The sequence below is a fragment of the Mus caroli genome, chromosome 6, assembly GCF_900094665.2.
Source record: "Mus caroli chromosome 6, CAROLI_EIJ_v1.1, whole genome shotgun sequence".
NCBI classification, from domain to species: domain Eukaryota; kingdom Metazoa; phylum Chordata; class Mammalia; order Rodentia; family Muridae; genus Mus; species Mus caroli.
Genome location: NC_034575.1, coordinates 24,974,229 through 24,986,317, shown reverse-complemented (window position 1 = coordinate 24,986,317; position 12,089 = coordinate 24,974,229). Strand labels below are relative to the sequence as shown.

General features: G+C 43.7%; 1 protein-coding gene across 8 annotated transcripts in view; it reads right to left on the bottom strand.

Moving 5' to 3' along the window:
- Positions 1-12,089, bottom strand: part of Nrf1 (nuclear respiratory factor 1) — a 107,888-nt gene that overhangs the window by 30,159 nt on the left and 65,640 nt on the right. For all 8 annotated transcript variants that reach the window (XM_021165121.2, XM_021165122.2, XM_021165118.2 and 5 more), the window contains 4 exons: positions 8,829-8,987; positions 7,714-7,911; positions 6,854-6,955; positions 4,917-5,074 (listed from right to left, as the gene is read on the bottom strand). In XM_021165121.2, the coding sequence (XP_021020780.1) occupies positions 4,917-5,074; positions 6,854-6,955; positions 7,714-7,911; positions 8,829-8,987 (617 nt within the window). The remainder of the gene's footprint in view (positions 1-4,916; positions 5,075-6,853; positions 6,956-7,713; positions 7,912-8,828; positions 8,988-12,089) is intronic.

Here is a 12,089-nt window from a genome sequence, read left to right as displayed (position 1 = left end):
AAAATACTATCACTAATTTACTTTGTAAATTTTAGTCACAATCCACTTTCACACCAGAACAGATTCCAACACTGCATGTGTACTGGCCAGGGATCCACCCCCTCCCCTCTTTCAAAGGCACTGTCCTGGAATACACCCAATGAGGCTAGGCTGGCAGTCAGTGAGCTCCAGGGATCGGCTATCTCTACCTCCCGAGCACGGCTGAGTTACAAAAGCAAACCACCATACCCCGTGGCTGGGGATAGGAATCAAATATGGCACTGCCCTCCCCCCACCTCCTAACACTTTACTACGATATCTCCATGCCTCTCATCAACTTTTTTTTTTTTTTAAAGATTTATTTATTTATTATTATATGTAAGTACACTGTAGCTGTCTTCAGACACACCAGAAGAGGGCGTCAGATCTCATTACGGATGGTTGTGAGCCACCATGTGGTCGCTGGGATTTGAACTCTGGACCTTCGGAAGAGCAGTCGGGTGCTCTTACCCACTGAGCCATCTCACCAGCCCCATCAACTTTTGTAGATGTCTAATTTTTTTTGTTTGTTTTGAGACAGGGTTTCTGTGTATCCCTGGCTGCCTTGGAACTCACTCTGTAGGACCAGGATGGCCTCAAACTCAGTGATCCACCTGCTTCTGCCTCCCTAGTGTCGGGATTAAGTATATGTCTAATTTTAACCTACAAGAAAGAGTGCAGTCCTTACCTACTATAGGTAAGGATGTTCGGGTCTACATTATCTATCCCCTCTTATTGGACCAATGTCAAGTCAATCTATATACTAAAACAACATATTTTATATGTAATACATAATATTTATTACTATACACTATTTTAATATACATTCATATCCATAATATGGTTAATACATATAGTCTTTATCAGTTATATGTATATATTAATATAAAATTAAAATGTCTTTATAAAAAGGGGGTGCCGGGCAGTGGTGGCACACGCCTTTAATCCCGGCACTTGGGAGGCAGAGGCAGGTGGATTTCTGAGTTCGAGGCCAGCCTGTCTACAAAGTAAGTTCCAGGATAGCCAGGGCTATACAGAGAAACCCTGTCTCGAAAAACCAAAAAATAAAAAAAAAAAAAATAAATAAAAAGGGGGTGGACCTTTGGTCAAAATATTAATATGTCATATTAATATATATGTATATATAAATAATAGCTCTAATAGTATTTTTTGCTTGAAGAAGAGTATAAGAATATTTTAAAATGTCACAATGCTTTCTAGATATGTGTATCAGTATTATCAGTCAATTAAAAGAAAAAAGAATGAACTTTATTTTAAAATATGGTTCATTTTCTTTTCCTTCCTTCCTCCTGCCCCTTGACTTTTTTTGTTTGTTTGAGCCTGGATGATAAGCAGATTCTAGCCAATCAAGTGCTTCAAGTGCCGATAAGGACAGGTACCATCATGCTCTGCTTTGCTTCTTTTTAAAGCAGTGGCCACAGTTAAAGAAAGGCATCTTCTAAGCTCCCTGGAAAGAAAGACCAGGCCCCAGCTTCCTTACAGTGCTGAGTGGAAGCAGTGTGGTCAACAGACACAAAAATGCTGTATTTACAAAACAATGTAAAGTAGGTTTTTCCTAAGGTAAATACAGGCCCAGTGAACAAACAAGTTCAAACCTCTCCCATGCATGCATCTATCTCAATGCAGGGCTGCACTGGGGGGACTTGAGTCAGAACCCTGCAGAAGGGTCTGGTTCAGTGCAGAAGATCCTGGCCAGGGAGGCACAGTTGCCTCCTTGCCCTGCTGCTTGTGCAGATGAAGAGATGTCTGGGGTTTTGTTTTTGTTTTGTGTGTGTGTGTGTGTACGCACGCACATGTGTGTGATGCTCTCCTTTATTTGTTCACTATGATTCCTTTCCTGCCTCCTCCCTAAAAGTGCCAGTTTATTCTTTATTTTATACATTAAAATGAACACCAATTTCAGTTTCTAATACTGATAACTCTTTAGATTGTTAGAGCCCCTTTAGATTTGTTACAAAGCCAGGGTGGGCTAAGAGGCTGTGCAGCTCTGGGTCTTGTTCTGACTTGCTGTAAAAACTCTTTTAACAGCATAGTTGAAAAACAGGTCTGTCCTGCAGCTGTCCCCACTTCCCCTCTAGTGGATGAAGGAACCCTACGCCTCCTTAGGCCCCATCCATCTGCCTTTCCTCACAGCTTGCTTGTCCTTTCTCACCCTGCACTCCCATCTGCTGTTTATAGTGCAGCAGAGGTGCAGGTGATTAGAGAATCATGCTTGTTCCAGCTGTACCTGAAACAGACTAGGGCAGATTATGGAACCACCTTGTTACCACAGGAACAACCACCAGCATTCTCTGTATTGTTCATCAAGAGGATTCCAACAAGGAATTTTGAAGGGATAAAGGGATCCCCTGTATCTCAAGCACACTGACTCACTCAGTAAGGGGTTGTTAGACTCAACCCTCCTGACAGAGCAGTCACCTGTGGGTTACAGTTTGCTGTGCTGCCAGGCTTGGCTTCTGGCGGAAGTGGCAACACATCACCCCAGGACTCACTGGGGCATTGGACTGATTGCAAACAGATTTCAACATCTCTTTTCTCCTTCAAGCCACAGTGACCCCCCACTCTCCTTTCTGGAGTAAACACTGCAGCTGCATCTTAGTTCTGTTAACAAGCCCTCAGGGGATACCATTATGTTCACTGCCTTTAGAAATAAACTTTATCCTCACAGCGAAGGGAGCCAGAATATGCCTCAGATTTTCCACTATGTGCAGGGTTCCCAGGATACCACACTTCACTGGAAGTTCAAGGTGTTGGTTGCAAGGTTCTGGTTTTGTTGGTTTTTAGTGATGGCTTGCTTTACTTTAGACCCAAAGTAACAGTAAGGGGACACCAGTCCAAAGGCAGGTGGGTTTCCCTCCGAGCTTTTAGAAATTTATCTGAGTACCTTGAAGGAAGGAGTGGAAGAAGGCCATTTCCACGATTCTGCAGAGCACACATCAGTGGCCCCAGGACATGTTAAGTCTTAAGAGGACAAGAGTGAGTGCATGCTTGAGTCTCAGTCTTAGAGTCTGACCAACCATGTCTACATCATGACTGCCTTCAAATCAAGGACTTTCAAACCTTTAAAAAAGCATACCTAGGCTTTGGTTTGCCTTGTCCTAACTGGCTTTATACTTATATCCCACTATAATCAATTCTGATAGACAAATCTTAAAACACAACCTAAATCCAGGGCCTCATGCAGGTCAGACTCCCCCACTAACCTCAGTCCCCAGTCCCTTGCAGTATAACTTAAATACCATGAGCATGGTGGCTCACACCTATAATATAATCCCAGTACTCCAGAGACTTTAAGACAGGAGGAATGCCGGGTGTGGTGGCACACGCCTTTAATCCCAGCACTCAGGAGGCAGAGGCAGGTGGATTTCTGAGTTCGAGGCCAGCCTGCTCTACAAAAGTGAGTTCCAGGACAGCTAGGGCTACACAGAGAAACCCTGTCTCGAACCCCCCCCCCAAAAAAAAAGACAGGAGGATCAGCCACATGTTCAAGGCCAGCCTGGGACAGAGTGAGTTCTAGATCAACCTAGGGTAGAGTGAGACTCCCTGGAAACAAAGAGGTGGGAGGAGAGGGGGTTGAAGAGAGGGAGGAAGGCAGGGAGAGGGAAAAACGAAAGAAGGAAAGGTCGAGGGAAGGAAGAGAAGAAATGAGGAAGATAGACTAGACTTAATTCTCTGAGTGCTAACACGAGCAGGTTCCTCTAGAAACTTCATACATCCTGTATTACTGAGTTCCGAAGTCTGTTTGTGAATATTACCCTACAAAAACAAAGAGGAAACTCACACTAGGCGCGAAATTTCTTAGGGGCAAATGGCTAACAAAGAGTTTAGCCAGGATTCAAACCAGAAATCTATGTGACCTTGGGATCCTCTTGTCAGTCAACACATTGTACAGCCTCATACAGCTCACTGCACACAAGCGTATCTATCTGTGCTCTCCAGCCCTCGAAAAACAAAGACAAACAAACAAAAAATACCAGCCCTCTATCCCTACCAACCTAAACCTTTTTAAAAAAGCAGCTTAACAACAAAAAAGATGCCCCCAAACTACACTTTAGCTGGCTTTTGTATTCCTCTCTGGATATCTACAATGCTCATTCTAACATCAACTCTTATGTGGTTCACTGAAATTAAGTCCCAGGCCCAAGGAGGATTTCTTTGACAGCAGAGACTGCTGCAACACTCCTCTCTACTCACAGCTCACCCGTAAGAGTGCTGGCTTGCCAGAGAGTGCAAGGACTATGTGAGTTAAAGACTGCACACAATGATTAGCAGCGGCCCTGATCCTAGGCTCTCACTCACACTGATGCCTTCAGTTCTTTCAACACCTCCTCAAGGCAGGGAGAGGCATACAGTTAGTCTACAGAAAGAGAGCCTGGGCGCTGAGTTTAAATAAACTGCTCAAGGTCAGCCAGCCAGCAAATGACAGGGCAGAGTGACTTTAAGGTCCCCGTTCTTACTGATTAATAAAAATTCTTGGGTCTGCTGAAAATAAACTTGGGTCAAGAGTCAAGAATAAAGGATGATGACCTTTCCTGTCAACACTCAGCAGGAAGTGGCCAGAAAGGAGCATGCAATGCTGTTTTGGGAAATGCCTCTCTCTTTCTGCAGTGTGTCCCTCCTAGATAGTCTTCAAAAGAAAGGGTTCAATGTTTCTTGGTGGGGCTGGCTAGAAATCAAAGTTCTATAGCTCAGCATCAGAATGTCTGTTTTATGCACGAAGCCCTGGGAGCTCCATGCCCAAGACTGAAGGAAACAGCTCAGCCTGCAGTGTCTTATGAGCTGTGTGTGTGTGTCCCTGTCGGCTGTGACTGAAGAGGAACGCGGCAGCTCTCTTAGCACAGGCCTGCAATCCCATTCTTCCCAGCCCCTGCCTCCACCTGTTGAGGGCCATGGTGACAGTGGCTCCCTGTTGCATCTCCTGAGAAGCTGCCACTGCGGCTTCTGCCAGTGATGCTACCGCCTGGGTGGCCTCTGATGCTTGCGTCGTCTGGATGGTCATTTCACCGCCCTGTAACGTGGCCCAATTTTGTTCCACCTGAGGCAGAAAGGACAAGGACAGTCAAAAGTCAAAACATAACATTATTATGTTTTTCACCAAATGAATGCACACAACATGGCCTATAATGTATAGGGAGGGCTTCAGCAAGCTGTATTCTGTGCAAAAAGGGGGGACTGTTAGAATTTACATTTGAATTTGATTGTGTCTATACCAAGTAGTTCTGGAAGCACTAAGAGAAATCACTGAAAATACTTGGAGGCCAGTATGGTAGCACATGCCTAGCCCAGCACTCAGAAGGTCCCTAGTCCCCAGGTCGGCTTGGCCTATATAGTAAGCCCGTGTCAAGAGATAGGAAGGGAACGAGACAGGGAAAGATGGATGGAGGAAGGGTATGGGGAAGAAACAAAGAAATTTGTTGGGTTTGGATGGGAGGCAGAGGCAGACTTGGCAGGCCCTGCTTCTAAGCAGTGCTTTCCTTGGCCATGTTGCCTGAGCCTTGTTCACCCCTTCCTTCCCGTGTGAATGTATGTGTTTGTATGCTACCATGTCCAAAGAGAAGGCTAAGCCCAAGAGGTAGAGTTATTCAGAAGATGTCCTACTGCCTTGCTGAGAAAAACTCACTTTGCTGAGGCGCTTCAATTGGTGGCCCCTGTTATGTCTGGTTAGAGCAAGTCACTGTAGCCATTTCAGGTTTTCAAAACTGAGTGTGGAATGCCTGCTTGCCTTGCACAGGACACACTTCTATCCCAGAACCCTTTGTTCTTGCCTGCCCCCTCTAGTCCGAGCTCAGGTGTATGACTCCTCTCCAAAGCACACAGAAGCAAACCACCGCACTCCACAGGGCCCTCTCGCCCTTCCTGCTGCTGCTCAATGAATGCTTTCCCATGGGTGTCCTTCCCACCCACCATGTATGGTCCCTGTGGACAAGAACAGTTTATTGTCTGCTATCTGTTCTGCAGAGCCTGGCACAGGAGACAGAGCAGTCACTGAACGTATGGCAGGAGAACATACTTCTGTCTCTTCCTACTTGTTACTGAACCTGTCTATATTTTAGCTAAATCCTACCAGAGTGTGTCATCTAATCTCAAACCCATCGAACCACTTTAAGCTCACATCTTTAATGTCTTTGTACTTTGGTGGCTTTTTTCCTTTGTCCAGCAGAGTCACACATACCATTATCATTAGATATCATTTAAATTTCTGATGTCTAATGCATTCAACATGACCAATACCAACTGATGGTCCAAAGGACAACAGAATCTATTTTTTTTTTTTTTTTTTGGAGACAGGATTTCTCTGTGTAGACCAGGCTGGACTGGACTTAACCTCACTGAGATCCACCTGCCTCTGCCTCCACATGCTGGGATTAAAGATGCATGTGGCACCACCAAGTTTGGGTACAGAATCTATTCTTAAGCCAACTACATCTTAAATAAATTACATACTTATAAAATCAACATACATAGTTTAACCTTTTTGCAACTATGGAGATTGCCTATACTTAGCATGGGAGCCCTCAAATGGCCTTTCTTGTAAAAGTATGAAAGAGAAAATCCCTTTTATTATGTTTATATTAAATACTGTATTACAAATGTGAAATTCTAAGTTTCTAACAGGTTGGTTTGGGCAGTAGTGATCCATGAATTTTAATTATTACAATTAACACAATATTAGATACTTCTCCAAATTGTCATGGTTGGATAAATACTAAAAGTTTCACATATTGCAAGGCTGCTCCTTCGTCTTCTGGGCCTGACTTCTTCCTACTCATTCATGAACTACTTCAGTAGGGAAATACAGAAACCCTTTTCTTACCTCTCCATCAGCCACAGCAGAGTAATTCACTTGGGCAACAGTGACTGTGGTTGGCAGTTCTGAAGCATCAGCCAATGTGGCTACTGTTGCCCCTGTACCAACCTAGGAAACACAGGAAGTTAAATGCCAGTAGACAGACCTTCTACCTGGCCCTCACACATAAGCTAAGACTAGCTGAGCCCCAAATTCAGCATAATATGCCTCCTGACAGGAAGAGAATAACTAAATCAGCTCTCAGAGACTAGCGTGAACCAATATTAGAAGAGTAACTGCATTCCACTCTGGAGTTTGGTGCCAGTCAACCAACACTCTACACTCTAACCCCAACCTGAACTTTAGAGATTCCTCATCTGTCAATAAACACTGTTCCACTTTAGAAAAGGTATTTCTCTGGCACATACACATCTATCTGTCTTTCTCCCTTCCTCCTTCCTCAAAAATCCTCCTCTGTTTCTCTCTCAGATGATGGGGATTGAAGGTGATGGTCTTCTACACGATAGCTGAGCATTCTACTATTTACTGGGACCCTAACCCAAGAAACAATTTTCAGGTGCTTTGATTGTAAAAGTTCCAGAAGCTACTTATAGCTCTGAATTAAATAAAGCACATGCAATGTAAAATATGGTTCAAAGGATGGAGATAAGATGTGGCCATGTGGGTGAGGACTTTCCCATTTCAAGCAGAATAAGAAAATGAAATAAAAAATAAATGAAACTGTTTGGAAGCGACTGCTAGGCAGGAAGAGTGAGAGCGAGAGCAGCTGTTAGGATGTGCAGAGAAGAGCGAGCACACAGGAAACTTCTACCATTCGAGGTGAGATAGCACCGAACCACCTCCCCTGAGACGTCAGGCTTACATACCTGGATGAGCGACACGGTGCCATCAGGGTTGCTGAAGGTCTGTACTACGGTCTGTGATGGTACGAGATGAGCTATACTGTGTGTGGTGGTGGCCTGAGTTTGTGTTTGCTGATCTTCAAAAGCATATAAAAGATCCTCCCGCCCATGTTGCTTATAACAATTTTTAACTATGGTCCGTAATGCCTGGGTCCATGAAACCTGTCATCAAAAGACCAGGAAAGCATAATAAGCCACAAAGAAATTGGGGATTTATGCTACCACAGGAGAATCAGGCATGTGTGTAATTATCAAACCTTGTATAGAGTTAGTTTAGGACTTCCCACAGAATTATTCTGGAGCAAAGCAACTGATGGTTTTCTGTCCTTCCTTCTTAACCACGTTTGGATTTTGCTTTTGTGTCCTATTTCAAACTGAGGCCAAACTCTCCAATTTCTCCTAAGAGGTAACACTCTGATCAAGAAGTATGTATTATGTCTCTTTGTATGTATGTATATTATCTGTGTGTGTCTGTGTGAGTGTATCCTACATGTGTGACGGTGCCCATGGCAGCCAGAAGAGAGTCGGATCCCTGTAACTAGAGTTACGTGTGGTTGTGAGTGCTGGGAATTGAACTCAGGTCTTCTGCAAGAACAGCAAGCTCTCTTAACCACTCAACTAACTCTCTAGTGATTTGTTTTGTTGGTCTGTTTTTTGTTTTCAGGTAGGTTTGGTCTAGAACTCATTATGTTGTCCAGGCTGGCCTCAAACTAGAGATTCCATGCGCTGGCCTGCTGAGTACTAGCATTACAGAATGCCACCAAACCTCTCACCAGTGGTTCTTGCTAATCAGAAGCAAGGCTATTTCTAAGCTTTCAAATGATTCTTACTTCCAAGCTTCTCTGGTTTAAAGCTTTTACAAAAGACATCTATGAAGAAACAAAGTATAAATCCAGAGCCTTTCCAGATCTTTCTGTGTACGTGACAGGAGTAATAAACAAGAGGGACTGTATATCGGAGAACAACCGACTGCTCTGGAGGAAGAGGCCTGACTGTTATGAAATGGTCTGAGACTTGTACCAACAGAAACTGAGGCGGGGGACCCAGCATGGCACACTAATGAGCACTGAGGAACGTACCCTTTGTTTTTGCTCTTCTGTGCGGACATCACTGCGGACATTAGCCCATGGGATGTCTTCTGGCCACCAGATAGGCTTGCAGCTTTCTTTCCCCCAGCCTGGTTTCCCTCGACCTGTGGAATACTTGAGCATCTCTGGGATAAATGCCCGAAGCTGAGCCTGAAAGACAAGAGCATGGTCATCACAGTGATCTCATGACCAACACATGGGATGTGCACCTGGACTCCACACCCCTCAGACCACCAAGCAGGGAGCACTCCTAAAAGTCCAGAAAGTTCCGAATGGGACTGCTGAGAGCTCACTGCTTCCTACAGTTACTTCTGCTCCATGGCTGACTAAAGGAGGGTACTCCTGATGATTAGAGATCTGAAAAGCTACATTTTGTAGACTTGTTCTTAAAAGGACAACAATGCCTATCTCCAAACATGATTTGTGCCTCCAGAGACACTACTACACTAAGGGCTGATCTTCCTTCTCTAACTTCCATGAGTTAAGGGTCCATGTCAAGGTGCTGCTAACACTGTTTTGGAGAGAGCCAAAACAGAGCTACACAGAGAAACCCTGTCTCGAAAAAACCAAATAAAACACCAAAAACAAAATAATAATAATAATAATAATAAATAAAAATATGGAATCTCATTATACCAGAAGATAATTCAAATAGTTATACAGCAGGGGACCATGCAGGCAAATCATCCATGCTTATATGACAAAGATAGGCCTAGTGACTTCCTGTGTGGGCCATGCCATGGCTTCTCTTCCTAAGTGCTTCGGACTCACACATCTCCCACCCTCAAGCCGTGATATAATACACTTCATGTATATTTGGTTCTGAGGCATCAAACAGAGGGCTAATAGAAATATATCTTTGTAAACCCATGCTATCAGCTGCCTCATGAGGTCCTTTATCCTAGTTTCTTGATTGTCTTTTCTAGCCTCGAGCAGAAAAGGGCTTATATACATTTTCTATTTCTTCATTTAAAAAACAAGAGCACAAATGCACAGATGAAATAAACTGATGCTACAAACTTAAAAGTTCCCTTTTTAGTCCCATTAATAACAACTCACAAAAGGAGAGACTTCTAAACTGTCCCAAATTAAAAAAAAAAAAAAAGATTCATCTTATTTATCTATCCCCTCCCTCCCACCCCCCTCAGCCTGGCTTTGAACTTGAGAGTTTCCTTCCTCAGCCTCCTCAATGCTTAGACTAGAGGCATAGATCATCATGACTGACCAGAAAGGGACTGACTATATGGGGAAAATCAGTTACCAGTTGTCCAGCATAGAAACAGTTAAGTAATTCCCTTCCAGAATTTGACTCTGTGTCTTCTTCACTGCAAGCTGGACTAATTAGTGGTCCTGGAGAGGTTGGAAGAGCAAAGCCTCTCAATGTGCTTGTTAAGGAAGGTCTGTCTGTAATCCACAGGGAGACAATCAACAGGATCTGACTGTTCAGGCTCTCCTTAATTGGGCTAGAATAAGCTTGCTTGGCTGCTCTCATTCTGACCTAGGTCTCTGTGTGTGCCTAAAGGGCCCTAGGCTGCCCAGTAAACTTACTCCAAGCACAGTAGGAAATACTGCTCCTTCCAGGGTACAATCAGAGAGAAAGGACATCAAGTCCAGGTTAATAGCAAATAAAAGTAAAGACTGTAGGAGCTGGAGAGAGAGCTCACCGTGAGGAACACTGGTTGCTCTTCCAGGGGAACCCAAGTTTGACTCCTATTCACTCCATGGTAGTTCCTCACCCTCCCCACTCCCATGGTAGTTCTAAAGTCTGTTAAGTGCAGTTCCAGGGGCATTCAATGCCCTCTTCTGGTATCTACAGGCACTGCATGCATGTGGTGCACAGACACACCCACATACAAAAATAAAGATTACGTGGAAAGCAAACTGGGCATGGTGACTTGTCTGCAATCCCAGCACTTGGGAGGCAGAAGCAGGAGTATCGGTTCAAGGTCATCCTTAGCCGAGGCAGCCAGACGTACACAAACTATAGATGGTTTTAAAATAAGATTTTCTCAAATGCTAAACAGCCTAACTGAAGGGCTGAGACATGCTGCTAAATGGAAGGTAGAACACACTATTAGCATATTTAAGATGTGGGTTTCAATCTAGTATCTGGAGAAAAGACAAAAGCCTAAACCAGCTAAAATGAAACGATCGTTCCTACTATGCTAGCAACTTGCCCTTAGAAAACTCAGCTCCTTACCTGCTGCTCAGCAAGTGTATTATCCTTAACACATGCTGAATCAGCATTGGCCACTCAGTCTCTGTCTCTACATCAGGGGTATCGGACGCTCCCCAATGGTATTTAAGACTCAATTGTAAGAAAAAAACTTTCAAGTTAGCGTGTCTAACAATTCCACCTCTACTGGTCAGATAATACAAACCACCACCATATCTGTGAGTTAGGTATCTAAGGTTCACTCAACTGTAAGCAAATACCCAGGGTTAAAAAAAAAAATTACCTGTACTGAATATGTACCAACTGGTCTTTTCCATAGTTATTTCTTAGATAATACAGTCTAACAATCACATATGGCATTTACATTGGATTATGTATATAATGTATATATGTGTGTGTATATAATGTATATAATGCAATGCAGAGATGATTTAAAGTCTATAGAAATATCTCGTACAAACACTATGTGCCATTTTCTGTATGTAACACAGTGAGCATTGGTGGATTTGGTTATCAGTAGTGGGTTCTCTATGGACTCTGAGGACAACTGTCTAACACATAAGAGAAAGTAGCATATATTAAACCATGCAGAAAGGTCTCTAGTCTACAAGAAAATTGCGATGAGGCAGAAAAGGTAAACTGGAGATGATGTTTTATCTGTGTGTATGATCGATCCATGCATTATTACGAAGGTCAAAGGACAACTCTGGATGAAGGTCCCCACATTTGTTACAACGGAATCCAGCAAGCAAGCTGGCCTGCGAGCTCCAGGCCATTCTCCTGTCTCTGACTCCAATCTCTCTGTTTGGATTAGACATATATCACCATGCCAGATTTCCTATAGTTCTGGGGATTTGAATTCAAATCTACACACTTGTGACAAGCCCTCCTCCCTCTGAGACACCTTCCCAGCCAGGCCTTGTTATTTTAATTTGAAGTGAGGAGCTTGCAGGCTGACAGTTACATACATAGGAATACATGTCTGAGTGTGTACTCGAGGGCACTAGAGAACTAGAGCACGGCTGACAGTTACATACATAGGAATACATATCTGAGTGTGTACTCCAGGGCACTAG